This window comes from Penicillium argentinense, assembly GCF_028826775.1.
Source record: "Penicillium argentinense strain IBT 30761 chromosome Unknown utg000010l_segment0_segment0, whole genome shotgun sequence".
NCBI classification, from domain to species: domain Eukaryota; kingdom Fungi; phylum Ascomycota; class Eurotiomycetes; order Eurotiales; family Aspergillaceae; genus Penicillium; species Penicillium argentinense.
In genome coordinates, this window is record NW_026622669.1 from 2,926,404 (window position 1) to 2,954,072 (window position 27,669).

A 27,669-nucleotide genomic window follows, 5' to 3' on the forward strand; every position below is an offset into this window, starting at 1 on the left:
CAAGCCAGAATTCTGGTCTGAAACGACCAGTCTGAGATCGTGAATATTTACAAAGTTCTGAACAACGAACAACTTGTTACTAATGTAACACGTTGGATTTGACAAAAGATCCCTAGGCGTATCGCCAGCAAAAGACGCGGGAAGCAAACGCTCCAAGTCGAATGCACTTTACATAGCAGTTTCATGCATCTTTGCCGCCTACTCTATAATCTACACTCATCTAGAACTTGAAGACCTGCTCCTTGCTGTAGCCAAGATCCTTCAGGATACCAGACAGCTCGCCCTGGTCCTTGGGGCTGACCTTCCCGCCGCTGATAGCCTTGTACAGGCCGGGGGGACCGCACACGAAGAGTTTGATGTTCTCCTCCTTGGGCTCCGGCAGGACAGTCTTCAGCAGCTCCTTGGTGATGAAGCCCTTGCCGCCGGTCCACTCTTTGGGAGGGTTGTCCAGGACGTAGAAGGCGCGGAAGCGCTGGGGGTAGGTGTTCTCCAGATCCTGAAGTTCCTTCTTCAGTAGAATGTCGTCCTCGCTGACGTTACCGAACACCAGAGTGACCTTGGTCTTGTCCTCGGGATTCTTGAAGATCTGGCGGGCCAGCTGGTACATGGGGGTGATACCGGTACCACCAGCAATCAGGCAGACGTGATTGTGCTTGTTGGTCTCCCAGGGGTACTTGACAATGGGGCCCTTGAAGGCCAGGCGCTGGTCGACGTTCAGGGAGTGGATGTGCTCGGACATCGGGCCGTTGGGGTAGGCCTTGACGACCAGCTCGAGGTAGCCAGGTTGGTCTAATAAAATTTAGCGATGTTCTTGCGCGCGCGGTTCATTAGCGAATTGGACACTTACCCTCTTCGCTGGTGGGAGTGTAGGGACGGACAACGTTTTTCTCGGCACCCTCGGGCTTGAATCGGGTGAGCAGAGCAGCTGCCCAAGGTGTCAGTGGAAGGTTTGGCAGCGGGAGCTAGGAGAGGGACGAACAGGCAACGGGAAGACCGCCAACGGCCTCCTTGTCCTCGAACTCGAAGCGCAGGCGTTTGGTGTTGTGGCTCAGAGTCTCAATGTTGGAGACCTTGAGGTCGATCCAATCCTCGCCGTTGAAAACCTTCGGGCGGTCCTTGACCTCGGCGCTGGCGTTGTAGCGGTAAAGACCAGCACCCAGGCCGGCCAGACCGACACCGAGGTAGATAGGGGTCAAGTTGGCCTTCTTGGGAGGGGGAGGAGGAGTCTGGGCGGCAGACTCAGCGGCCTTGGGTGCCTCCGCAGAGTACTTGCGGAAGCTCTAGAGGGAAACGTCAGCATTTTTTGCACTTGCGGATTGGGGGATTTGATCACACTGACCTGCTTCAAAGGCTGAGCGCAGCGGAATGTCTGGCGGGCGAACATTGTTGCGATGTCTGATGTGTAACAATGGAAAAGAGAGTAGTTGGGGAGTTGAAGTAACGGGGAAGAAATCGGATTATGAAAGCGGACAGGCTCAGTCAACACCATTTCGCATGACGCAATTAGCGGTTCCTGGCTGCAGCACAACATACATCCGACCGTCGGGCCATTGCGGAGCGGCAGTGGATTGAAAGGTCTTCACTTACATTGTGTTTTGATGCTGGGCTTAAAACAGTTATTTCCTCCTTTTTTTTTTTCTGCAACTGTTGTCCATAATGCGACCGTGGAGAAATGTGCTTTTTTTGTTCCTAGCTGACTTTCTCTAGCCTTCCGCTCAGCCTCGGACACCTAAGCTCCGAAAAATTTACGAAGGATACGAGCCTGGGAATGATTGTCGAACTGAAGAATAGGATTATAGGGGCATTTTTCGTGTGCAAGGAGGCAAAATATAGTTTATCCACGATAGTTAGTCGAGGGCATTCATTATGATTTTGACAGATTTCGGTGAGATCAACACGGAATAGCCGATTGTTAGGCTGTCTTTTATGATATCTCCGAAGGTCCCAAGCTACCATCAGTTAATACGATTCCCAGAATCTTACCCCGCATAGCATTGTAACCCGGAGCGACTTCTTTTTTCATTGATGAATGGTAGGTCGTAGCCAAACATGTTCCGAGACCAACGAGTGCCTCATTAACACTTCAAGAATACAATATTTGATCCGGACTTCTACGATAGAAGGGTGTCGAACAATTGAACCCGATATTTTTTGAAATTTAAACCACAGACGTCACTATACGGGACTAGAGACATCCAAACTATCTCCCATTTGACTGGGAGACACAGGCCGTTCCGCACGACCAGTATTTCATGCATTCCATGGCCGTTACGCAGTTATTCATCCACACACTCCATCTCCAGAATCCCAAAAACATCACATTTAAGCAAAGGTGGAGGGGCGCGAGTAGGCGAACAGCTTCTTGCCCGGCTTGGCGGCGCGGTGGGGCAGGGGGAACTTGAGGTTCTTGGAGAGGAGCTGCTTGATGTAAGGGCGGCGGATGGTCTCGTTATCGGTGATCTCAACAACCTTGAGGATCTGTACCAGTGGGTTAGATTGTAGCCAGCGAACAAAGTAGACCGGAAGGAACGTACGTGGATGGAGCCGAAGCGAGCACGGTGACGGGCAGCCATGTCCTGGTAGAGAGCCTCGACGGCCTCGGTGCGGGACATCTCACGGAACTCCTTGTACATGTTGTGGGTACCGGAGCGCGAGTCGTAGCGGATCCAGATGCCGAAGTTCTTGACCTTGAGAGGGCGCTTCTCGGTGATCTAGAGGGGCCATCAGCACTGATTCCAAAAAAGTTGCGGTAGAGTGCTCTCTACATACCACGTTCAGGCTGACGATCTCGCCGTTGGCCTTCTTCAGCTTGCGGAGCTGAGCCATGAAGTACCAGAAACGGGACTTGGCGACCACAGTGTTAGGCGCAAAGATGCGCATGCGGTACAGCTTGGGGGTGGGGTTCGCCTCGTTGGGCAGGTGACGCCCGATAACCTGGTACTCAGTAAGACGCCCTGCGAGGGATTCGTCAGTTATAGTTCGAAATCGTCGATTAATTCCTCTTGCGCTTGTGCTCTGGCAACGGGACGGTGTGCGATCGCGGTAGGTGAAATCCCAGCGGGCGGAAGGGGGATGTGTGGTTGATGAAAAATTTCGAGATTCGACTCCGCCATGTTTTGGTCGACAGTATGGCGGTTATTTCCCCCCTTATCAGTAGTCGTCCCAATCAAAACGGTCATAATTCGTTCGGCATTGCTTTGTCCTCGGGGCAATTGTCGATTAGTTGTCGCCGCCGCATGGTTTTTCGTCCGTCCGTTCGCACACACCGTGATCACCGTAATCGTTTCGAGTCGAGCGCAGGAATCTTCTCAAAAAGTGACACTTACCCATCTGGAAATCGATATGTTAGCAATAGTCTCGAAAATAGAGGTATAGAGGGTCACATACTGTGATTGTCGCTGTGGTGGTTGAGTCGTTAGTGTGCCGTCGGTGGAGAGAAATCTGGGAGTGTGTTGCAAAGTGCTTAGGGCTACCGCCCTTCGGTTAAGCGAGTGGAGGCATCATGTGTGCGCTAGTCCCAACGTGGCAAGTCATACACTAGCCACATAGGGTGTACACCGCCACAGGGTCGCCCCACCTGGCGCCTTCTCCAATTGAGGGAACCTTAGCCTCGCTACGCTCCCGAGTCCAAGCGGGCGAGATTCTTTTAACGCGCGACTTGCCTGGATGACCTCCGAGATCCCACCACAACGAATTCGTCTACACTGACGCCGATTCCTTGGACGCGATAATCATGAGTTTCCTCCCTGACGAGTTCAGGACCGCCTACAGCAACCGATCTGGCCCAAATCTTGCAGCACTGCTAACTCCAATTGCGACTCCGAATGACCCAGATCGCCTACGCTCGTTTCACAATTTTTCGAATGCCGACTATGTCAAAGAAGACCTCGGCGCCTGTCTCTTCAAGAACAAGAAGCCGAGAGTCTCGCACGCGGAGAAAAATGCCTGGGTGGACATTTTCGCTGCTTATTGGGAAGCTGTGGGAGAACTTCTGGAGTTGGACATCCCTAACCTGGGGGTTACCCCCGTTACAATCTTCGTTGCATGGAAGAAAGTGGCGAATGCGCTCATTCGAGGGTACTCCGCTTCCTCTGGCCTCCCTGCTTGGACGTTGCCTTGCTTGTACTCCGTGGGCAAGTACCTGCGTATCTTTGCGATCAACGCCGATCTACATGTGGCATCCCAAGAATCGTCTGCCCTCGACTTCCAGGAAGATGTCGCGGCTGATTCCGAAAAAAATGCGAATCTCGAAGAGGCCGCTCGCGTTATTAACAGGATGTTCACTCTGTGTCTCAGTGATCGGCAAGTTCTCATTATTTCCAAAAGGCAAGTCTATCGCTAACTTCAATAGAGCCCCAATCGAGGAGTCCCGAAAGTGGGGAATCTACAACACCACCAACTTGCTCTTCAAGACATACTTCAAGGTACGGTCACCCCACCTCGTCTTTAATGTCGAGGGCAGTTGGATACTAACCAACCCTAGATTAACTCTGTCGGTCTGACCAAAAACCTCATCCGTGCTATCAATGCTCAGTCGGATGACCTACCTCCTCTGGAAGCGTTTCCAAAGTCTCATATCGTTACATTCAAGTATTATCTTGGTGTAATCCATTTCTTGGATGAGAATTATGCTGAGGTATGAAATACAATGCCGTTTTTGGGAGATTTCGCCAGCTAACCGCTGAACACTTGCAGGCTGAGGAACATCTTACCAGTGCTTGGAGACTATGCAATCGGCATGCTGTCAAGAATCAAGAGTCAATTCCCCAAAATAGCCATCTTTCGTGAGCTCCAGCTTACTGTTTTACAGGTTGATTCTCACATACCTCATTCCCTGCCACCTAGTCACGACCCATACTCTTCCTAGCGAACGACTCCTTTCTCCATTTCCCCGTCTGGAAAGACTCTTCCGTCCCCTATCGAACTGCATTCGGAAGGGCGACCTCGTTGGCTTTGATAAGGCAATGTCTGCCGGTGAGGAAGAGTTTGTAAAGAGACGGATCTACCTGCCGCTTGAGCGAGGCCGCGATATTGCCTTGCGCAACCTTTGCCGCAAGGTATTCGTTGCTGGAGGGTTCGAAGAACCCAAAGATGGCCAGGCACCCGTGCGCCGAACCCGTGTACCAGTCGCTGAGTTTGTGGCTGCTCTGCGCATCGGTACTCATGCCCTGGGCCGGGTGGATACGGATGTGGTCGAGTGTCATTTGACCAACCTCATCTATAAGGTAGGCGATCCCGAACCCAAATTATTGATTATCACTCACTAACAATTTTTTTCAGGGCCTCATGAAGGGCTACATTGCTCGAGAACGAGGAATAGTCGTTCTGAGCAAGAAAAATGATGCTTTCCCAGGCACAGGCGTTTAGAGAATTTTTTTCCGAGCGTGCTATTTGGTTGCATGTTGGGAGGCCTGGAACGTCACTTATGAGATAACGAATGCAAATGATTCTATACAACTGGATACTCACCAACCGCCCTTTAAAGGACGTGGGCCTGCTAATGAACATATTTTATGCTATCTTGGGGGTCTATCGATCCAACCTTGGAATGAGGACTGAATCTAGCATGGATTCTCGGGCTACATGTCTTATTGTTCAACGGTGAGGGCCCCAAACTGAATTGAACATCCAAATTACCTATATTTGTCTTCACACAAAGCAATAATTCAATTCTGACCCCAGCCGCCACATTTCTCCCCGGACTTGGTGTCAATCTAGTAGTACAAGGGTATAAACACACCGAGCTGGCGAAATAAAGAAACAGAAGAAACACCCAGATCCACAATCCGCAACGCAAGAACCTACTACCTAATGATGTACAGAACTACAAACAGACGCCTGCTCCGGCGAAAGATCATCCTGGAAAATAACAATCAATTATGCGATCAAGCTGGAAGCGCGAAATCCATTAAGCAGAGACAAGGACATTGACTCACCATATGATTACACATAGCCACGAATAGATCAAAGAACAGACGTCCTCCACGCTCCATTTCAACCTGCATAGTCCCGCTCCTCTTAAAAGTGCCCCTGGATCGAATAATCAGCGCCAAATAATGCGCCCGGAGCCTGGACTCCGTCTCGGGCGTGTTGGCATAGGCGTAGCGAGCACTGGCAAGGATCGTGCTACAATCTATACCCGTTTGCAGGCCTTGTTTGCGCAGCGCGAGGCGTTGGAGTGTTGGGAGGGAATATTCTTGGGCGGCGCAGCTGCCATGCATTAGTATTGGTGTTCAATGTGATGGCATACACCCAGTCGCAGGGGTGAATGATTTCTGGAGAGCCAGGGGCAGGGACATACTAAATGGCAGTATCGCGCAGTATCAAGCCCCCGCGGTGATGATAGATGGTCGCACAGGGACCGCCTTGCGCAGAGGCATCTTCCAGCTCCCAGGTTCGACGATTGGCATCGTGTCGAAGGCGAGGGTAGTAGTCGCCTTTATAAAGGAACTCTAGAATGCAAGAGAGGACCTCGGGGGATTCATCGGGCAATTCGATGCGCTTGGTTGGATGCGGCACGTGCGGCTGGTTGTGGAGTGGCGGGCTGGGGCTTTCCGGGGCGTAGAGGGAAGAGAAGAAAGGAGATGCGCAGAGGATGGATTCATGGGCGGCGAAGAGACGCTGTTCGGGTCCTACTCGGAGCACTATTACAGGGGAGGCGTTTCTTTTGGGTGGAGAGCTGGGAATTCCATCGTGTTAGTAGGAGAGGTCTCTTCTTTGATGGGATGGAAAGCATCAAGATCATAGATTCCTAGGGAGTGGGGGGAAGACGTACGATGAATTTGGAGGCGTCACAGGTTCAATTCTTCGTCTCCTTTCCGCATGACCTTTTCCATAAACTCGATTGGCCGAACTAGAGCTCTCGCGTGCGCGAGATCGGGACGATGCTTTGGTGGCACGATATCTGGAGAAGTTATCAGGAGTTTGTGGCTGTCGTCTGGAAAACATGATGAATTTGTCTATGGGCAAAGAGATAGGCTCGTACAGGAGGAGTGGAAAGAGTTGGAAGCTCCAAGGCCGAGCAAGACTCAGGGGTAAATGATCTAATTTATAGGCACAGGCCGGGTAGTTACTTCGTTACAAGTTGTATGTACGGCCTGACCTGGGTATACCGGCGATCTGCCATGTAATATAACCCAAACGGGCCGAATGGGGCTTGCCAACGCGTCATGACCGGTTTGAAACGCGTCTTGGGCGAAAAATGCGTCGCCAAATGGGCGCGTGGTCACGGGACTCTAACCAATCAGGAAGGCTTGTGGCAGATCGAGTGGGGCCGGGAAATTGCGCCTGACGGGCATGGGGCTTCTGTCAATGCACATCATCTACCTCCAAATCCGCTTTTGATGCCTTCAAATTACTGATTAGGACCAAGGCAGACAGTTGTCTGAAAATGCTGAGCGCCAGCCCCGGAAAAATCTCTTGGACGGGCGAATAATGGACCTCACCAGTATTGACCTTCTGATGGTCTGCGGACTGTGGCCAGCTCGTGATCATTATCCTCGAGGAACGATTGCGAGCCCATCATCACTTGTTCTGGATCGGACATGGTTGACAGTTTGGGTGCCAAGCAGATATCCTCTTTAAATAGTGAGAAGCAGCGCTGATAACAGAATGCGTGGCAGGGCAAGTTCCAGGTCATATCCACCCATCTCTTCCACGGTGGTTAGCCACTGGGTAGCGCAACGCCATTTTGACTTAATGCTTGCGAGTTATTTCCGATTGTAGGTCAGCTTAGGGCTATCGGATATTTGAGAATAGCAGGTCAACGGGAAGGGTTTTGGCATGCCTTGCGCGAAGTCTGAGACCCTGTCTCAAGCTACAAAATTACGTCCAGCATCAAGGATAAAAGTGCTTGTATACGTGATGAGAGAGTGTGTGTGCGTGAAAGGGAGAGATATCTGAAATGAATTTATATTAAGCTGATTGTGAGCTTCAATCAATAAAACTATGAAAAAAAATTCTGAACTACCCGGAGCTTTTTCCCCTCTACTCCTTCGCCTCATAGGTCAAGGTCAGTAGACCTCGAGCAGCCGGGTCCACCGCACTGCAGACCTTCTCGATTGTCGCGGCGCGTGCAAAATACGACAGAATCTCTGCGTTGAAGGAACGCACGTCACGGCTCAGCTTGTGCGGCAGCCAAGATCCGAAGGTCTGGGTGGATGGGACCCGGCCGCTCGAGTTCTGCTGACCCTGCTGGCCCTGCTGGGCCCCAGCGAGCTTCGCATCCGGGAAGGACTTCTTGAACGCCGCGTACTTGCCCTCCAGGATCTCGCCAAGGAGCCCGCTGGCCGCAATGAGCTGGGCAATGACATCCAGCCGGATCGAAAGGTTGCTTTGGCCGATGACGGCCGCGAGCCTGATAGGAATGGGTAAGAAGGACATTCAACAGTCAGGTGAGCACAGAAGGAGTATTTATATTACGTACCATTGAACGTCCGCATTGTATTCGTATCCGTTCTGCATCGGGACCTTGGCCATCTGGCTCTGTTTGTCCCATTCGGCAATTTTCGAGAAGCAGGCCAGAAGGGACTTCAGCATACCCGTGCTAGGCAGGTTGCTCTCCATGTCACATGTGAGGCACTCCCAGTTCAAAACACCATGGTGCTCGAGAAACCGAAAGACCTGCCACGCAGTCACCTGCCGAACCGACCGCCAGTACAAGTTGATGTACAGCTTAGCCCAGTTCGGTTCCGAGGAGCGCATGTTGCCGAAGATGTTAAGCTCGATCAAGTGCTTGGACTTTTGGGTGGCATCGCGCCTCGCGATGTACAGGATGGTGGTCTTGATCTCGGCAGGGAGGTGAAACGCCTGGGTAGCTGGACTACGATCAGTGTCCATGTCCCTCCAACCTTCGCTTCTTGCAATCATCTGGTTCATATGGGTACTTACAGTGATTGTCGGACCAGTATTCGGCATTGGCGATCTTCTGTTGGAGGTTCTCGTGGATCGCCGGCCAGTCAATGTTGCGGCCAGTCACACGGACGGCCTCGTCAGAAACAGAATCCATGACGGTCGAGGTAAAAGGTGTGTCAAGGGGACGAGGAGACGGAGAGAAAGTAGTTGCAAGAAGCAAGCAAAGATGTTGCGGGCTGCAAGACGAGAGAAATTCGATGGGAGAAGAAGTTGCAGGAAGCGAAGACGCTGTGGGCTGCAGGACCAAGAGGATGTGGAGGGGAGAGAAGTGAAGGGAAGAAATGAAGGGAGTTGCTGGGAGGGTGGGCGACGGTGCGGGTGCCTGGTACATTAGGAAGGTGCGCGGTGCAGACTGGGAGCAGGCGTAACAACACCCAGCGGAGGCCCCCACCGTGCTCCTAGGTTGCGTATTGAACTACGAGGTCTACCCCGTGAGAGCACTGTCATGAGTTTACCTTGAAGATGGGCCAATCTCTGTAGGCACAGCTTGATCAAATGAACTTGAAGTCTTTCGCCTAAAAAAATCGAAGAGAAGTCTCTCCATCAACGCCGGATGCGAACGCCGCAAGAACGCCATAATTGTACCCCGAGACCTTGGCTAAGAAAGAAAAGAGAAAAGATAATAGTGGCATCATAGGAAGATCTTCCGTGCGTCCTTGAAATGGCTTTCATTTGGACAGTAGGGACACTTGAATCGGTTTCCCTTGCTGAGTCGTTTGAGGGATTCCTCGGCGATGACATGCCCACAGGGCATCATCATCGGCGGATTCTCGTCTGTCGCCTGTTCCTTGGAAACAGGGCAGACGAAGATGGAATGGAAAAGATAGGCAGGAGGCAGTGGGATTTCAACCTGAGGCCTGTTAGCTAAGACAGTTCTTGATTGTATCAATTGGGGTGGCGCACCGGGAGCTCATTCTCGCTCGTCCACTCGGTACGTTTGGCCTTCATGATGGTTTGCAACTTCAGCAGCGTCGGCAGCGCGACGGCCCCGGCTGTTGCAGCGATGTAAAGCGGCGAGTCGGCAGATAAACCTAGGAGCGAGCAGAATTCTCCGGTGAAGGACTGGGAAACCTCTTCCCAGGCGGATGAATTGTTGAAAATGGCGGCATATGGCGAGCCCTGGAGGTTTGGGATAAACGCCATGGCACCTAAAAGCCTCTGAATCTCTGCTTGATACCGCGGGCCCAAGTCTGCAAACTCTTGTCGGGCGTATTCCATGGCGGCCTTCCAGTTCCCGGGTTGGTTGGTAGGCTCAAGAGATTTGTTGTGGTAGAGCCAGACGTATTGCAGACGACATAGTTCGAATTCCAGGTTGCTCCCTCGAGCGGCCAGCGCTTCGCGATTTTCTCGTGACCAGGTAATTGCTGGAAGAAGATTCCGGTTCTCTTTGAGTTCATGGAGGATATAGTACATGGCGGCAAATTGCTTGCGTATCTCGGTGGAGGGGACTTCGTCGATATCGAGGAGATTGGCGGCTTGCTCGGTGGTACGAGGACTGAAACCCCCTTCCATCGTGGCCCTTTTTTCGGTTATCGCGCTGAGGAAAGTTGCTGCGACAGAGAACTGCCCCTCTCGGAGAAGGTGCATCGCAATGGCGCGGTTCGTGAGGTGTTTCTTTTTGAAGAGGGCGTCATGCTTGGTGCTGGGGAGTGGCCGGTCTTTGAATAGCTGTAGAGAATAGATATACGTTAGCGACTACAAATAACATACCATGTGTGAATGTGTCGACGTACCTTATCCAAAGCCTTATTGTATTTATTGAGGCCGCTGTGGGTCTCTTTCAGACTTTCGTTGATGGCGTCAACGGAGGACTTGACAGGACTATGATGTTTAGCTAAGGTGACTGCGGCTTCCTCTGGGACTAAAAACCGAATGCGTTAGCAACACTTGCTGAGATATGCTTGTGGTTGGCAACCGTGAAGCTTTTGTCCCCGCCCTGCAACAACCAAGATCCCCAGAGGTTTCACACACCAGCAGCGATGGCATCTCGAACCGATTGTAGTTGATCGATGACGGCCTGTACATTCTTAATCCCTTGAGAGGCGTTGAGCCTCTTCACGAGTCGATCATGCTCCTTCAGGGTGAGATCCATCATGGTCGCGGGCTATGGCGCGGGAGCTCGATGCGGAGTTGATGAGGTTACCGCCCGACGAGTCCACTGGGTGCCATAGGGCGACGCGGGGCACAGGCAGAGCGTTCGAGACGACCTAGTAGTTAATAAAAGCCCCGACGTGCTCAAAGTAGTTGCATGCGTATCGAATATCGCTGTGGCGGAACAATGATGTGGTGGCCGAGGTCACGACGTTGATCTGTTCCGGATGATCGCCGTTCCTTACGACATCGACACGTGACACTCTCCCGTTGCACCACCAGAGGGATGTCACCCGTTTGTTTCTAGCGATCCTACTAGTAGTACCTTGGCCATCTGGGATATGCAAAATACATGCATAGAGGATTGCCTCATTCATGGTGGGAAGAACGTGAGGCATGTACTTTGCATTCTATCGGACCTTCGACTCGCCCTGTAGTACTACGGTACATACTTTCATCCTAGGTAGGGGACGCTACTTCGGGAAATACCCGGCCGAGCCGGGAAAACCATCCCCATTGGGGCTAGCGCATCCCTTGCGGCTGGCTGCCCAACCCTTTCATGCACGCCTCCACTTGGCAACTGGAACTCTTGGCAAGCTAGACCTGAATTGCAGCTGGTCCCACTCTCGCTTACGCTAGCGCGTGAGTCAACGGAAGCTATAAGAACTGCCGGCTGCCTCCCGCTCTTCCTCTTCTTTTTTTTCTTCTCCATCCTAGTGCACGGGTTTTACACGTATCAGTGAGGAGAGATCCGAGATCGTGTTTTTGCTAGTTGAAAACTATCAACGTGACCGCTTCAGATGGTCTTCGGATCGTCTGGGAATTTTTGAAACTTTACATCGCTCTGAACTCCTTGGTTTTGAACCATCGGGCTCTTGCTGGTGCTGCCTCATTGAGGCTGGTACCGCGCTGATTTCTTTTCATTACTGCGCTACCCATGCTGGTGGCTTGTAGAGAAGAGCAAATGTTTACTGTGCGTGTCTGGAAATCACTTAGTCCGAAATGTGTTCTTTAGTCCCATGATTTCCGATGAGTCGCGTGACCCGTGAAAACGAACGACGCGTCGCTGGCCAGCGTGCGTGCTGTTGTGGCTCAACGCTGGCCCGACACTCGAGGCAGACCCGAAGCGGCGACACCACGCACGTCTTCTGCCTCAGCAAATAATGACACTGCGATTGCGACCGTGAAAGCTACCCCAACCAAGGACAACAGCTCGAGTGGAACCTCGGCCAGCTATCCCGCCAGCTCGACGACCTCTGGCGCGTCAGCAGCCTATCTCCTCGACCGCTTTCCATGCTCTGCTACTCCACTACCAAGTCGTCCTCTGGTTGTCCCTACGCATCTCCACAAGGACGACCGTTGCAACAATGGGGATTGTGTTTATCACAGCCATTTGGCCGCTAACATCTTGCTCGGTCATGTGTATACTTGGGATGAGCTGCTTGGGATGAGCTCAGGCGAGAAGGCAAACATGATGTAGCCTTTTGTTCCCTTCGTTGCTCGTACGAGTCTCCATCCACCGCCTGCTTGACTGATCGTCTGTGGCACAGTCTTTGCACGAGTTCTTCTCGGGTTTATACTAAGAATATTTGATTCATCTAGACGCAGGTGGTCGCCATTATCCAGTAATACAGTAATACAAAAGCTATTTTCCTACTCAGACTCGAGCCACACCGAACTATCAGGCCCGAAAATAAAAGTTGTTGATGGCCTTCTGCCCATTTGTGGCAAAGGAAATTTGAATAGCATTAGCCTGCCCGCCATATAGGCAGATTTACTATGAATCAACACAGCCCACCATGAGCGTTTATTCTCGTACCGGGATATTGAGGGTCACAGCCGCACTTGTTCCAAGACTGACAATCTTTGTCCTACTTCGCCTATACGTTCACTATGAGAGCCAAATGAAATTCGGACTAGACGACATTATGGTTGTTTGCCCATGGGCTTTCCAAATGGCCCTGGCAGGGGTATTAATAGGTAGTGCAGGTTATTTTCCGCTAGTCAAGATCTCTGGCTGACAAGGCTCACCGCAATGAGCAAAAGGCAGTGTCAAACATTCCGGCGTTGGGTATTACATTGCCTATCTTCAGGACAATGTGCCATTTCTCACCATCGCCGAGGCAAAGTTATCGCACGGCGGATATGTTCGTGTATGTAATAAGTACCAACCTTCCAATGATATCGATTCTACTTCTTTATTGCCGTTTATTTCCTCCATCGACGATGCGTGTCCTGAGCTTGGTCCTGATTGGAGTCTTGACTACAACAATAATAGTGGGAGTGAGAGTGCTGTTCTTCATGTGCCAACCATTCGCAGTTCTGGAGGAAAATGCCTTGATACCTCGGCTATATACGCTTGGAATGGTGTTCCGAATACACCATTATTACGGACGTCATCATGCTTATTTTGCTGGTGCCAATAGTATGGTCATTCCATACAACATTCCGAAATAAAGCTCAATTGACGATCACTTTCATCATTGGTGGCATGCAAGACAACTCGATTCATTGTTTTCGCTTATTACAATATCATTTACTCAGTGTCATAAAGATTTTTGACCTGAAGGCTGATACTATATATGTATTTATTCTCAGAGGCTTGGTTGCATCAATTGTGCATTTCAACTACTCCATTTCCCACCAAAGCAAAGATCATACATGGATATCCGGAAATCGCGTTACCTGGACTAAAATAGAGACAGCTGCGTATTTGATATGCGCGTGTTTGATGACATTCAAACCTCTTGTGGACAGAGCTACCCGGTAACGGCCGGGTTAAGAGAGTTGCTAGGGCCATCCAGCCAAGGATCCATCCAAATGTCGATTCGCGAGAGAGTTGACAGTCTTTGGAGCCATTTGCTAATCGCTGAGAAACGCTACGACTACATAGTGTATGAGTGGAAACTTTTGCGGAGATGGAATTGCACATGCCTTCCATGTTCTTTTCACATTGTTGTGTTCTGCAGACCTCGGGAGTCCCCAGGCGCTATCCTAAAGGCTGTCCGTAACTCGTGAAGATAAGATTACTTCTTATTTGCATGAAGGAATATGTAACAAGCCAGACCCAGCTTTATTATACCATCAGCACTCTATGATAGCTTATCGCACTGTAGTCGATGTGATTTGAGGTCCCTGGATGTCCCTAGTACCGGCAACTCACCGCCTGCAATGCAGTGACGTCGGCAATTCTGCAGCCTGCGGGCTTTCACAAACTCAGAAACCAAGAGGTTCACAGCTCCCTCGTCCCTCCGCTGCCTTCCTCTTCTGTGCGACCGCAGGAATGCCACAACAGTCTTTTCCAGGATATGTCAGCGTGGTTCCTATGTGACGAGTCTTGTAGGAGCTTTCAAGGAAGGTCGGCGCCTCCCTGACTCGAGCCGAGGCGAGGGGTGTACCTTGTCCAAGGTAGCTCGCACGGCGCAAATGGTTTTTACGCTTGGTTTCGCAACCGCCTCTCCTGAACCGTGCTTCGTCTGGGTATTCCACGCACCGAAAAGAAGTTGAAATGCAGGCCAACGCACAGGTTGCGCCAGCCGACCGCCGCGACTCCGGCAAGGCGTCTGACGGCATCAGAAGCAGCCCCGCCTCCAATGCAAACGGCCCCGTTCCTGAACGCCAATTGCAAGGTCACCAGAGACTCGTCTTCACCGATCCTGTCGCCCTCCGATATCTCGAGGAAGATCCCTCCACAGACGTGCTACACCGACGGACCACTTTGCAAGGATACGAGATCTATATTGTTGAACAATGGGCTTGTTCGCGATCGCATCCCACCTTTGTAATATCTACGTATACGGGTGACCCGTCACACACGGTGGTAGTCGGCGTGCTGAGCGTCCCGACAGATGAGACAACATGGTCACCCCGCCTACGGATGTACTTCGATGCGGTCGAGGACTACCATGCTCGGAGGAAAGAGACGCCGCTGGGCACGATTATGGTGACAGATCTGGGCTCATTCCCATCCTCACTCATGGTCATTCCGGTGCCGGAGGGCGATATAAAGAAACACAGGGACGATTTTATTGTGAATGAGAACTTGAAACGGCTCGGCTGCGCTGGTCGCGCCGGTTTGAAGCTCCAGCAGCCTCTGCCAGCGACAGAAGCCAAGTTTCACCAATTATACCGAGCAAGCGAGCGAGTCTACATTTATGATGCCGTCATCGAGCTGGTCAAGCAATGCCAAATTGCACTAATGGTTTTTGATAAGCTGGCTCCTGAATATGTGGATGGTTTACTCTGCGATGTGACAGAGGAAGCTATTGGTAACTGGTGGGCGGATATTGGAACAGAGCTATACAATATCGAACCCAGCGATGGAGTCCTGGGACCGACTACTGTGGCTGCCCTGCTGGGAACTCTTCTGGGCGCCCGCAATCGACTTCACGCCTATGGAGCCCCAGTTGGAAAGGATGCATTTGACATCGACAACCTGAAGAGAGGAATTGGGGGATTCCAAAAATCTCAAAAAATGAATCGCTCACGCAGACTGGATCGACGGACCTTGGATAGACTCCATCGTGCCACGGCCAAAGCAGCCAACGCCGAAGGATGGACCGACGCTATCAAATCTACTATGACGGAACTCAGCGGACAGGGCGGTGAAATGGTGATGGGTATGGTTCGTGGCCGAGAAAAGGGTAACATCGCCGATATTGAAACCCTCGACTTGGATGTTTTTGTCCAGTGCGTCTATGGATCGAGAGCTAAATGGCTCTGGCTGGGTAAACCCCGTAAGACGGGCAGTGGCCTCAACAATGGATTCACCAAGGGTCCTGGGTCGGACATGATGTTTACAACGGATGACCAAGGCGGCTACGTATGGACTAGCCGGAAAAAACACTCAACGGAGGACCTACATGCCGAGCGAGTTGCCTCGGGTCTGGACCGGCAATGGAAGACACCGGAATCATTGACTATTGAGGAGAAAGAGCACCGGAAGAAGGGCGTCAGCGGTCGAGTTTCCGATGCTCGAGCCGGTCTTGGTCGGTTCAAGGATGCAGTCGGTCTACCTGGACTGCGTTCTCATAACCACAAGCAACCTCGAGATGGCTCGGAACTGACACACGATATTGCGTACCGCCCATCCATCGACAGTGACACAGAGGCGCCTTTCCCCAGAGCCCGAGTGGGTTCCGATTTGTTATCTGAATCAAAGGGTGAGGAGTTGGCAACCCAGCTAGAGGAAAACGAAAATGCCCAGCCCACTGCGATAGGCGACGTGGGATCTGATGTCAACCCCCCAGAAATCCATATTGAATCTCCTCCGCCAGCAGAGGAGCCAGAAGCCCAGGAGGAAGATGAAGTACCAGATATGCAGCCCATTCGAGGAGCAGACGAGGAATCAGACACTGAGCGCACCAGAACTCGTTCTACTGCCGCCTCCAGTGAACGTGGACGCGACCGTGATGAATCTGCGTCTGGCTTGGCCATGATGGCCTTGCAGCGGCCCCAGAGCTGTGAAGAGCTCCGGAATATCCACAGAAACGCAAACCAGGATGATAATCGATGTCCCCGACACTTATCGTTCAGCAATGTCGAAGAAGTTGTGCTGAACTGGGAGTCGCTTGGCGGGCAGCTGAGGATCAAAGACACCGCCAACCTGGAAGAGGCCATTGCACAAGAGGATATGCTGGCCTCTGATGCTCGTATATTCAGCTCGAGAATCCTAGAACTGAGCGAACATACCGTTCCCTGGGTCGAGCGTCAGGTCAATTCAGTGGATGGGCTCAATCAGGTGTTATATGATCGACACGAAGAGCTCAATGCGGTCTATCTAGATCGCTTTGGCGATTACCAGCGTCTGCGCGAAAGATCCAGTGACCTGCTGACAGACGAGCACTCCCATCTTACTGATGGCGTGAAGCGTGTTGAACTTCTGGGCGCGAAACTGGATTACGAGCTCCATGTCCTCGAATCCAAAGTCGACGATGTGGAGGAAGGCGTGACCGACTTTGAGCGACACATTGCCAATGTCGAAACCCGAATTAAAGCCCTCCTGAAGGGCGAGGAGGAACACAGCAGCATTTCCTGGATGGCCTGGGTACGGCGCTCATTCGGATCCCCGGCGCAATGACCGGAAATGCCTTTTTACGCGGACACGCTTGTACGATATGTTTTTTCCTTTTTGGTACATTTCTCCAGTTTTCCTTTTATTCCTAATGTACATAGACCTTAAATCGGAGGTCTTTCACCAACGTGACGGAATATTTGTGTCCGTCGCAATGCAAAACTTTCCAAGCATTCGGAGCTCCAGAGCTCCATTAATCCAACCTGGAAATTTCCATCCAGCCCGTACTGAGCTCATCGAAACAAAGTCGTCACTAGCCAATTTCTATGGAACAATTGGCCGGTTCGGTTCATTTTCTGACGGGTTCGGCTCGCGTTGAATAGCACTTTACATGCCGAAGCCCATACCGCCCTTAGAGGCGTTGGCAGCAGCTTCGCCCTGCATCTTCTCGCTGACCTTGATGTTGACGTCGAAGAACTTGGAGACGCAGCGGTCGAGGCAGACGGACTCGCCCTTGTTGAGATCGCCCTCGCGGTAGTCGGTGGGAATGCACTTCTTAGTGCAGGATTCGGAGAGGCTGGCAGAATTAGCAATAGCACCAGATAATCAAATTACGATAGAGCATAGCAAAATGATCCAGATACAGCTGATGAAGGCTTACCGGGTGAACATGTCGGAAATCATCTCGACCTCGGTCTCGGCAGCAGCAAGCTTCTGCTCCGAGGACATCTTGGGCTGACCGCCAAAAAGGAAAGACATTGTGAATGTGGTATAGAGGTTGACACTTCGAGCTGCGGGTTCAAAGGCGGATGGATGGGGGAGATGGAGGTCGCACCCGAAGTCTCAAGTCGCGAGGTCAGCTTGGCTCCACCCGCGCTCTCCGCCCTGGCAAAAATACTTTTCCCGTTTTTCGTCCGTTCTCTCCTTCTCTTCCTTTCCTCTCCCACAATGTGACTGCATTGCATTTTCGCAATGCATTCAATTCGCCCTCGAGCTTTCTATCGAGGCTTGGAGGGCCTGAGGAAAAGGTAAGGCTAGCATTGGTTTTCTTTCATATTCCTTTATACTCTTTCTACGTGATGATATTCCTACCTGCTTCAGAACCGCTGCAGTTGATGCCTTCACGGGCAGATGAACGCACCGGAATCTACCAACTCTGATCTCTCTTTCATTGCATTGATTCTTGTCAATTGCATATCTGGACTCTTGCTAACAGGTCATCAGTACAGGATTGCTACCTCGAAATCAGTCCCCTCTGAGAGCGACCCGACTAATCCACCAATCCGCACGGAGGGGCACTGCGTCTCCTGAAAAGGCCTTTCAGGAGCGCGTACAGGAGGTTCGCAATGCCATTTCCGATCCCTATCCGCGCCTGGGAACGGATGCGCGCACGGTGAGCTGTGGCGAGTTCCGTACGCGTTATGCCTCACTGGCCATCAATGAATCAGTAGAAGAGTCGGTTGTGGTCTCCGGTAGGTGTGACCCTTCTCGCGTCTCTGCTAGAGCTGTATACTTAGACTAGTTTAGGTAGAATTCGTACCTATAGGCTTGCTGGAAGCAAATTGATCTTCTTCGATCTCGTCCAAGACGGCCACAAAATCCAAGTGATGTGCAACAAGCGTCAGCTTGATGGCATCTCGCCCGAGCAGTTTAAGAAGTTGTATCGCCTGCTGCGCCGCGGCGATGCATTTTGTATGTGTCTTTTTTTTTTGCTTTCGGATTCTTTCAGGTCTGACTCTGTCCAGCTGTGACCGGAAAACCCCATCGCACCGGCCGAGGCGAGCTCACCGTTGATGCCACCGAGCTACCTACGCTATTGGCTCCTTGCCTGCACGATGTCCCCGTCCACGACTCTTCGCACGAGACCTCGCCCTATCCTCGCCATGTACAGTTCCTGGCCGACCCAGCTACCGCACAGATCATTCGCGCGCGGTCTTCGTTGACGCAGTATCTGCGCCAGTTCTTCGTGGATCGCTCGTTCATGGAGGTGAATACGCCTATAATTGGGGCCCAGGCTGGTGGCGCTATTGCTCGTCCATTCTATACCGCGGCCACTGAATTCCCAGATCGGGAGCTGTCTCTGCGAATTGCCCCCGAGTTGTGGTTGAAGCGGCTGGTTGTGGGAGGGTTCGACAAGGTCTTTGAGATTGGACCGTCTTTCCGCAATGAAGGTAAGTCTCATATATAGAGAGGCACATATCGCGCGGCTAGTCGCTGACAGTATCTTGCAGGAATCGACAAGACCCATAACCCCGAGTTCACTACCTGCGAATTCTACCACGCGTATGCCAACCTGGAGGATCTCATGCGCATCACGGAGGATCTCCTCTCTGGCGTAGCCAAACACATCCACACCCTTAACCACGACGGCGCTCTCAGCCCAACTACTGCAGATTTTACCACTCCATTCCGCCGCATCGACTTCGTCACCGGCATCGAGGAACGCATTAATCGAAAACTCCCTGACCTTACCTCTCCCTCCGCTCTCGAAGATCTGCATGTCCTTTTCCGCGACCTCTCCCTCCCTCTCCCTGAGAAGGCCACACTCCCCCGTCTCCTCGATGAGCTTTGCGGCACCTATGTTGAACCGGACTGCATTAACCCAACCTTTATCATCAACCCACCCGAATGCCTTTCCCCACTCTCCAAATCCTTTAAGCACCCGACTACAAACCAGATTGTTGCCGCTCGCGGTGAGCTCTTCATTGAAGGCAAGGAATTGGTGAATACCTACGAAGAGGAGAACTCACCTTTTGAGCAACGCCGCAAGTTCGAGGACCAGCTGCGCTTTAGCAAAGCGGCTGGCGAACCGGGCGAGGTGGACGAGAATTACCTCGAAGCCCTTGAGTGGGGACTGCCCTCGACCGGCGGTTGGGGATGTGGCATCGATCGGCTGGTGATGCTTTTCACAGGCGCCAAACGGATTAGCGATGTGTTGCCCTTTGGAACTTTGCGTGCGGTCACTCGCCGTTCTGAGTAGACATGCCGTTAGTGATACCTCTTACCTAAGTAGTTGATACCCTTGTACAGTACCCTAGTCATTTAAGACACGACCAATAATAACCCGCCATCTCCGCCGCCTATCTGCTCTCTCGTTTCGTGTATATTCGGTGTATCTCCAGGATGGCCGGCGTTAGTACTGTAACCTCGCCCGTGGCTAGCCGTTTTATCGCGGGGCGTCGAAGCGGGGAAGAGAAAAAAACATTCGATCCTCTCCAGCACAACTCGCCAGCATCGTCTGCGTCCCAACAATAACATGGTCACCAATGTCCCCGTCGCCCAGGCGGTCACTGTCAGCCTTAAGGATCTGGAGAATGGTCAGAACTATACATTCTAGGCATGGGGCGCTCCCTCAAGAATCGTCGCTAACATACGCCAGGAACCGTCTCCTTCGACACCCTCACCAAGGCATTCGGCCCATCTTCTTTGGGCATAATCGTTGTCAAGGATCTTCCTGCGGAATTCGCCACACTACGCGCCCAAGTCCTCTCTAATGCATCATATCTCGCTGCCCTGCCAGCTTCAGAACTGGGTACTTTCTCCGCCAATCATACCATGTCGAGAAAAAGAAATAAATCTAAGATAACTAACAATTACTCATAGAGACCCTCGAAAGTCCACAGTCCAAGTACCTTGTCGGCTGGTCCTGCGGCAAAGAGACCCTCAAGTCAGGACAATACGACACCCACAAGGGCTCCTACTACATCAACTGCGCCTTCTACCAAAATCCAGAACTGAACAACGCCCCAGCAGACGGATTCCCAGATTTCCCGCAGTACACAGCGCCAAATATCTGGCCAGACAGCGAGAAACTCCCCGGGTTTCGCCCAGCTGTGCAGGAACTCTGTTCGTTGATCATTGATACCGCGGCCCTCGTGGCGAATGCGTGCGATCGCTTCGCGGAGGTGAATATCGATGGGTATAAGGCCGGTTACTTGCAGCGTGTTGTGCGGAGTAGTCTGACCACCAAGGCGAGATTGCTGCATTATTTCCCATCTGACTCGCCGAAGGATGAAGAAGAGGAAAATGATGATGATGACTGGTGCGCCACACATGTTGATCATGGTTGCCTGACGGGTCTTACGTCGGCTATGTTCCTTGATGAAGAAGCTACACCTCCTACACTCCCTGCAAATGCACCGGAGACAGCGACTCTGTCTGAGCTTCCTACCTCGCCTGATCCAGCGGCCGGTCTCTACATTCGCTCGCGGACGGGTCAAATTGTCAAGGTCAATATCCCCAAGGATTGTCTTGCTTTCCAAACTGGTGAGGCTTTGCAACTTATCACGAAGGGTAAATTCCGTGCAGTGCCTCATTTTGTAAAGGGAGCTCGGGCAGGGAGTGGGCGGGTTGCGAGGAATACGTTGGCGGTATTTACGCAGCCAAATCTTGGGGAGGAGGTTGATGAAGGTGTCACCTTCGCGGAGTTTGCAAGGCGTGTTGTGCAGAGAAACTATTAGGTCTGATTAAATTAGGTACACTTGTATGGTTCTAGTATTGGTCTGAATTTACTGGGGTCAAGATGTTTCTACTCATGTTTATTGCTCTCTTGCTGGCTCCTCGCTCTCTGATATCTAATCTCCTGCAATGTCTAGATAAAGAGCTTTGAGGGTCACTCACTACGCATACTACTGTCATTGTACAAAGAACGTCACATTATGGACGTGTTTGCTGAAAGTGCCATCCTGATTTTTAGGATTCATTTCACCCGCGCTTTGAAGGTTGGGTTCATAAAGTACAGGGCATCGTTGCTCGTCGCATTTGTTTTTGAAATTTTGTTGATTTTTGGATGGTATCATTCATTCATTCATTATGTGATGCATAGTGTGATCGAACACTTCCAAACAGGGTAGAGTTGCGACAGAGAAGGGTTGGCAATTACTCGTTTGAAGACGAAGACGCGTGGTCCCAGTCGTACTCATACTCCGAGTGCTCGTCTTCCTCATAGTCCAGACTCTCTTCTTCTTCTTTCTCACGGCCCGAGTCTTCCTCTTCTTTCACAGCCCCTTCCGAGTCCTTGTTCTCCTCACCCAGATCCATCTGGCTCCCTACTCCTGATGATCGCCTGAGCTGTTGCCATCTTTGGCTTTGCCAATTAAGCTCTTGTCTTCCTAAGACTGTGAGCCCTCGTCATCGGCCTGAGCCTCTTTGTCGGCAACCCATTCGTCTTCGTCCTCATGGTTCAATGTGTCTCCTTGTGTGAAGGGATTTGGTCTGGCCAATTCACCCTCAGAGAGATTTGTCTCACTGTTGAGCGCACTCTCACCGCTGGAGGAATTAATACCCAGGCCAGTGCTGACCAGTCGACCGCCTGCGAAGTTCTTGCGAGGATGGCCCCTCTTGCCCTGTTCTCTTCCGAGATCAGCCGTCTCAATGTCTTTCTTGGTGTGAATCCCTTCACTGATCTTCAAGATAGACAGCCATCGATCAGGTTCCTGGTTTACTTCGGCGGCCGGTCCGACTTCGATACCATTTACCTCTGCCAGGCCCAGTGTCTCCACGCGATTGTCACCGAAGAACCAGAGATTTTGAACTGGAATGCGATTGTCCGTTTCAACTGAGTATTGGCGTGCTTTAAGTACGCTCTGGAGGTCGTATCCGAGGCCAAATGATCCGTAATGAAGCTTGGTGGGCACGGGCTCGTAGCAGCGGCCGAGAACGGAACCCGGGGTGATCCGGCAGGGACTATTTCCATTCATACGGTACCACTGTCCGTACTCAGACATGCCCACTTGGTTGAAAGCACAATCGGTTTCGTGGTCGTCCAGTTCCTCAAGAGGCTTGTTGCCGAATGCGCATGGGCGGTTCAAACGATTTTTGTCCAAAGTGTAGACTTTGCCTTCGATCCAGGCTGTAACTTTCTTCGCATACTCATTCGCGTTCTCGTCATCCACACAGCCAGTCCACTCCAGCCAAATATCCGAGATGGTCATGACGTCGGTGACCTTACGGTCCACTTCTTTGGTACTATCTTTATAGTCCGCCAGCGTGAGCTTGAAGGGTTTCAGTCTAATTGTATCCCTCACAGCAAGAAGTTCGTGACCGACCCAGATTCCCATACAATGAATGCGAGCGGTGGGCCAGGTGCCTCTGAACCAAGTGAAGTGCAACATGCTGAAGGAGGATGTGGACGTGAGAGCGAATTCGATCGTGGGGTGCCACTTCTCGCGAGGGATTCGGTGCATAAAGAGCTCCCAAGAGTTCATTGGCTTCATGCAATTGAGAGGAACGTAAGCGTTTCGTATCGAAAAGCTCTTGTCGTCGTCAACCGGGTCAGGAAGACATTCAACGCGGAACCCCGTGTTGGTGATAGTGGCCAAAGCATTCTCGTTAGCGGAATCGTGGATGTCGAGCGCATATGTTTTCTTGACGCCAGGAGCTGGGGTTTGAGTGACGATACCAGCGCGCCATTCAGGTGTACCCTTCCATTCTCCATCGTAGCCGAAAACCTGAAAGGTTTGGGTGTCCTTGTGAAACTGCAAGGTGCCGTTCATTTCGTTGACAAAGAGCACGGTTTCACCTTTCCGAGGAATGAAGGAGTGGTCGATGCTCAGCTGGGCGAAATAGGTATCCAGCAAATCCTTGCCGAAAACCCAGTCCTTGTTCAGGGGTTGCCAGACCTTGATGTCGACGGGGTTCGGAGACGCTTGTTTCATCTTCTTGATCCAAGCTCGCCAGTAGTCAGGACCATTGATGCCCATGGGCTTCAAGATGTAGGAACTGTGCTTGTTCTTGCGCAAGCTCTTTGCCCTGCCAGCCTCCGTGTCCGTCTTGATGCGACCGGTTTTAAATTCAGCCCTTCCAGTCTCTGTTCTGGCGGCCTCTGCTCTAGCGGCCTCCATTTCGGCCTTAGTTCGGCCTTTCGATGGCATTAGAACTTTGCTTGACAGCAGTGTGAAGACGGAAGGGCTAGGGGTGGTGGGGGTGGGAAGAATTGCGTGTGTGGCAGGAGTGAAGAATAGTGGAAGTACTCACGGCTACGTGGCGCCGATTCTTTGTTGTGTGGTCCTGATTCTCTGTTACATAGCTTGCACGTACAAGTCTCAGTTCGCTCAGACATCAGCCACCGAAAATGAGGGAAGAAGGTGGGTCGAGATTGAAAGTATCTCCCGCTTGGATGGCCGAAAAGGAAAACATCACGCTGTCGATATGTCAGATAGAAGGCAACAAACGGGTTGATATAAACTTACTATTTTGGGATCTTTTCCTCTGGGTCGGTCAAACAAACAATACCCCTCGGGGAGCTTCTCAAGTGTGTATTCAACGCCTAAACGCCGGGCAGACTAGTTAGCGGTATCCTGGGAGAGTACCCCGAAAGCTGCCTCAGCCCCGAGTCCCATACAGAAAGTGACTCTAGATAGCCACAGCCGTAGTCAACGCTTCACATGGCTTAGCTTACCTTTTTTCGTAGGCGCCTGTCTCTTCGACCCAGGCCAAGGCAAGTGCTGCCCGCCATCTGCTGTCATCAATGGGGCGGTAGTTCCATCTTGGGTCTTTGAGAGGCCAGGTCGACTTTGAACCATCGCTGAGGCTGTCTTCCAGCGGGATGACAACCTGGTTAGGGTCCTCCAGAAGCTCGCTTTCCGACATTTTGATATAGAAGCCGAAACCACTCAGTGAGAGGCGTCGCGGGGCCTCGGAGCCCCGGATGCGTAAGTTTGTGCTCAGGATATGGAGTTTTTATTCGATTGGAAATCAGATTCAGTTGGCGGTATGAGACAAAGATGAAAAGGAGAGTGTGAGAGTGTAATGAAAATGGGATGAAGCTAAAGCGCGTCGCATGCCCAAGTAGAGCTGCTGATAAGCTGCTTATCGATTCTGCCGGTTTTAAGTGCGCGTGGGAGGCGGTCAACCCCCTTATCCCCCTCCCTTCTTCTCGAGCGATTTCAACCTTGCCTAGGTTGGCTTATATAATTCCAAGTACAATAGTTAGCTGTAATTGTGCTGGGCACAGCATGGAATCTACTATGATCGAGATGCTACACTTGTAAGTATGCTCACTACGGGATAGTATGCAGAGTTACATCCTATTTACATAGTAGATACTATTCAATAGTTACTTCATGGTAATTAACAAAAAGCAGATGGTATACAGAATGCGCTCCAAATATTCAAAATCATAGAACAATTCCTGTATGTAGGTATGAATATCGCATTCACTTTGCGGTGCCTTCGGTGGATTTCTCCAGGGTTGGATCCGGAGCTGGTACTTCCTGGTACGGCGGCGGCGCAATTTCACCATCGGTGGACCAAACCTTGGACAATTCCTGCTCTATCTCCTCTCGGCGGAGCTTCCATTCATCCACTTTGTCTAGGCGTTTGCGCAGCTCTTGAATCTCCTTCTCGACACCAAGCTTCTCCTTCTCTGTGCCAATTCTCTCAAACTCCCAGCGTTCGCCTTCGTCACCAAGGCCGAGGATCATGTTGTAAGTGTGGTATTTCTTCAGGGAAGCACGGGTTGAAATTGTGATCAATGTAATTCCTCGCTCCTTGGCCCGTTCATAGAGCAAGCCTTCCACGTCGGAAGACACGGCTGATGTTCCTTCATCGATGAATGCGTATCGGGGTTGGTGATAGAACAAACGTGCCATGGCCACACGCTGCTTCTCGCCGCCACTGAGAACATCTTTCCATTCTTTGCGGGTATCCCAGCCGCCTTCACGCTGGGGCAGATAACCCAGATGGGCATCGTCGAGGATTTTCTGCAGCGAGGAGTCCGATTCACCGGCTTCACGCATATCGATTTCTGTATGGGGGTAGATGACTTGATCGCGAAGAGTACCCACACTCAAGTATGGCCGCTGGGGGAGGAACATGATGCCGTCCAGTCCGAATTCGCGAGGCCGGCTGACGAGTCCACGATAGACAGGCCACAATCCGGCAACGATACGAGGGATAGCAGACTTGCCCACACCGTTGGGTCCGGAGATGAGAAGATGGTCGCCGGAGTGAACAATGAACGATAGCGAATCGATCAGCTCGTCTCCACCCATGGGGTAAAGAGATGGCGCTACAATGGGGACCTGCTCCAGACGGACCCCGTCGAAGCCGTTATGCGTGGTACCTTGGGCATCAGCAAGCGAATAAAGCTCCGGATGCGAGCCACGGGGTGGGTAGTAGGCGTTGGCGTGCACGCGGTGCAGCGTGGAGATAAGGTTGTAGACCCGAGAAGTGTACCCTGCAAGCTCGGAAATATCCTTGATGCTGTACATCATGCGACCGCCTGCATCAGCCAGCGAGAGCATGAGCCGTTTGTTGGTGATGAACTCCTTCATGCGACCACGTTCACGGCCAGACTTCTCTCCTTCGGGCACATCGGCCAGCTCCATCGCACCGCCTGTACCACCCCATGCAGGAAGGAACACCGGCAAAGATGTGATCAAATAACCAAAGGCCGACCAGGAGTACTTCAGGATCATATCCTCGAGCATATTGTAACGAATCTTGAGACTGTAGATGCCTTCCATCCACCGTTGCAGGTCCTTGAAACTGCGGATCAGGAACACTCGTTCGATATCGGCACCGCCATAGAACGAGATTTCCTCTGCATTGGCCAGGAGACGCGAATGGAGACCACGGAAGTCTCCCTCCTTCTTTCCTTCGACGGCCTTCAGCTTTCCGAACGGCGGGGACAGTTTCCGAAGCACAACGGCCGTGCTGAAATAGCCAGTGAGGATCCCACTAAGGGCCAGAGGACCAAGAGAGCGGTAGAGTTGGTAGTTGAAGACAAAGAGATCCACCAAGGGTTTGCCCATTGACGAATACAGCGCAGCTGCAGCGGAGCAGAATAGGGTCAGGTCTTGCGTGATGAATTGATCGGGGCCTTGGCCGATTCCACCATCCATGTTCATCAGTTTGTAATAGTTGTTGTTGTCTGTCAGATAAAGGTCGTGGATATATCTCGTCAAGCGGGTCCGGAAGGCAATGGAAACCTTGGACTGGAGGAACTTGATCATCGCGTTGGTGTACGAGGCCAGGGTTCCAATACCACACCACTTGACGATCCCCCACGCGAATGCTTTTCCTTTCCCAGCGACTAGATCCCGGACAATTTCACCGTCGAGTCGTGCGATTAACAGTGAGAGGTATGTTCGTAAAAGCAGGAAGACTCCATGGCTCATGAGCAAACCTGTCTCCTTGCTGCCCCATCGCGGAACCATGATACTTCCGAGACTGAGAAACTGGTGCAGGAAGGCCAGATTGAGGCCTGGCTTGGTCGTCGGCGGGGGATCTGACTTGCCGAGGCATCCTCGCTGCTCCGCGCAGATGCCGGTGGGTTGAGGAAGAGTCGTCGGTGGGCATCGAAGGTGGTTGGCTTGGTTGGATGGATCAGGACCTTGGATGTCCGGGAGTCCTTATATGGCACATAGATGGTCCGCGATCCATCTTTACCGCGAATGCCCGAGTTACGACGCAGGAGCCGGTGACCTTGAGCTCGTTCCTTGGACCGCTCACGGAACCAGTTGTATCCTCCATATGCCGAGCCGATAATGGATAGCAGTAGCGTGATCGTTGCAACGATTTGGGTGGTCTTGGACGAGCGACGAATCCGAGATCGGATGAGGTCTGAGAAGTGTAAGTAGAGGGCAAGGAGAGGGTCCTCCGGGCGACGAAGGGTGGACTGGGCGGCCATGATCGCCCAGGTCCGTCTC

The 27,669-nt window shown here is 51.8% G+C and overlaps 12 protein-coding genes across 12 annotated transcripts; 4 read left to right on the forward strand and 8 right to left on the reverse strand.

Annotated features, from left to right (window-relative positions):
* Positions 1 to 220: 220 nt before the first annotated feature.
* N7532_010771 (cytochrome b5 reductase family protein) lies at positions 221 to 1,384 on the reverse strand (the record flags this gene model as incomplete). Its single annotated transcript, XM_056623262.1, has 4 exons — positions 221 to 789; positions 848 to 925; positions 980 to 1,280; positions 1,340 to 1,384. 4 exons carry the CDS (start codon positions 1,382 to 1,384, stop codon positions 221 to 223), a joined length of 993 nt encoding a protein of 330 aa, XP_056470678.1.
* Positions 1,385 to 2,322: 938 nt separating this feature from the next.
* On the reverse strand, positions 2,323 to 3,330 carry N7532_010772 (60S ribosomal protein eL20; the record flags this gene model as incomplete). Its single annotated transcript, XM_056623263.1, has 4 exons — positions 2,323 to 2,478; positions 2,535 to 2,711; positions 2,770 to 2,954; positions 3,327 to 3,330. 4 exons carry the CDS (start codon positions 3,328 to 3,330, stop codon positions 2,323 to 2,325), a joined length of 522 nt encoding a protein of 173 aa, XP_056470679.1.
* A 403-nt stretch (positions 3,331 to 3,733) lies between these two features.
* csn12 lies at positions 3,734 to 5,367 on the forward strand (the record flags this gene model as incomplete). The annotated part of the gene is made up of 6 exons (XM_056623264.1): positions 3,734 to 4,287; positions 4,352 to 4,424; positions 4,484 to 4,636; positions 4,696 to 4,757; positions 4,811 to 5,225; positions 5,281 to 5,367. 6 exons carry the CDS (start codon positions 3,734 to 3,736, stop codon positions 5,365 to 5,367), a joined length of 1,344 nt encoding a protein of 447 aa, XP_056470680.1.
* A 465-nt stretch (positions 5,368 to 5,832) lies between these two features.
* N7532_010774 (BTB/POZ domain-containing protein) lies at positions 5,833 to 6,948 on the reverse strand (the record flags this gene model as incomplete). The annotated part of the gene is made up of 4 exons (XM_056623265.1): positions 5,833 to 5,859; positions 5,937 to 6,210; positions 6,302 to 6,679; positions 6,776 to 6,948. Coding segments are annotated over 4 exons (852 nt in total), but the record flags the coding sequence as incomplete, so codon positions are not given.
* A 1,038-nt stretch (positions 6,949 to 7,986) lies between these two features.
* On the reverse strand, positions 7,987 to 9,007 carry N7532_010775 (uncharacterized protein; the record flags this gene model as incomplete). Its single annotated transcript, XM_056623266.1, has 3 exons — positions 7,987 to 8,356; positions 8,426 to 8,816; positions 8,890 to 9,007. The coding sequence occupies 3 exons, from the start codon at positions 9,005 to 9,007 to the stop codon at positions 7,987 to 7,989; spliced, it is 879 nt and encodes a 292-aa protein (XP_056470682.1).
* A 537-nt stretch (positions 9,008 to 9,544) lies between these two features.
* On the reverse strand, positions 9,545 to 11,008 carry N7532_010776 (ubiquitin-protein ligase RMD5; the record flags this gene model as incomplete). Its single annotated transcript, XM_056623267.1, has 4 exons — positions 9,545 to 9,763; positions 9,817 to 10,581; positions 10,647 to 10,774; positions 10,885 to 11,008. The coding sequence occupies 4 exons, from the start codon at positions 11,006 to 11,008 to the stop codon at positions 9,545 to 9,547; spliced, it is 1,236 nt and encodes a 411-aa protein (XP_056470683.1).
* A 3,504-nt stretch (positions 11,009 to 14,512) lies between these two features.
* On the forward strand, positions 14,513 to 17,083 carry N7532_010777 (putative Sin3 complex subunit (Stb2); the record flags this gene model as incomplete). The annotated part of the gene is made up of 1 exon (XM_056623268.1): positions 14,513 to 17,083. One exon carries the CDS (start codon positions 14,513 to 14,515, stop codon positions 17,081 to 17,083), a length of 2,571 nt encoding a protein of 856 aa, XP_056470684.1.
* Positions 17,084 to 17,404: 321 nt separating this feature from the next.
* N7532_010778 (Tim10/DDP family zinc finger protein) lies at positions 17,405 to 17,776 on the reverse strand (the record flags this gene model as incomplete). Its single annotated transcript, XM_056623269.1, has 2 exons — positions 17,405 to 17,594; positions 17,679 to 17,776. The coding sequence occupies 2 exons, from the start codon at positions 17,774 to 17,776 to the stop codon at positions 17,405 to 17,407; spliced, it is 288 nt and encodes a 95-aa protein (XP_056470685.1).
* Positions 17,777 to 18,242: 466 nt separating this feature from the next.
* On the forward strand, positions 18,243 to 19,997 carry N7532_010779 (uncharacterized protein; the record flags this gene model as incomplete). The annotated part of the gene is made up of 4 exons (XM_056623270.1): positions 18,243 to 18,489; positions 18,545 to 18,709; positions 18,763 to 19,188; positions 19,249 to 19,997. Coding segments are annotated over 4 exons (1,587 nt in total), but the record flags the coding sequence as incomplete, so codon positions are not given.
* Positions 19,998 to 20,273: 276 nt separating this feature from the next.
* Positions 20,274 to 21,477, forward strand: N7532_010780 (uncharacterized protein; the record flags this gene model as incomplete). The annotated part of the gene is made up of 3 exons (XM_056623271.1): positions 20,274 to 20,334; positions 20,397 to 20,549; positions 20,621 to 21,477. 3 exons carry the CDS (start codon positions 20,274 to 20,276, stop codon positions 21,475 to 21,477), a joined length of 1,071 nt encoding a protein of 356 aa, XP_056470687.1.
* Positions 21,478 to 22,128: 651 nt separating this feature from the next.
* N7532_010781 (uncharacterized protein) lies at positions 22,129 to 24,679 on the reverse strand (the record flags this gene model as incomplete). The annotated part of the gene is made up of 5 exons (XM_056623272.1): positions 22,129 to 23,894; positions 23,993 to 24,158; positions 24,208 to 24,284; positions 24,360 to 24,370; positions 24,417 to 24,679. Coding segments are annotated over 5 exons (2,283 nt in total), but the record flags the coding sequence as incomplete, so codon positions are not given.
* A 494-nt stretch (positions 24,680 to 25,173) lies between these two features.
* Positions 25,174 to 27,650, reverse strand: pxa1 (putative peroxisomal ABC transporter (PXA1); the record flags this gene model as incomplete). The annotated part of the gene is made up of 2 exons (XM_056623273.1): positions 25,174 to 27,353; positions 27,410 to 27,650. The coding sequence occupies 2 exons, from the start codon at positions 27,648 to 27,650 to the stop codon at positions 25,174 to 25,176; spliced, it is 2,421 nt and encodes an 806-aa protein (XP_056470689.1).
* Between the last annotated feature and the right edge of the window lie 19 nt (positions 27,651 to 27,669).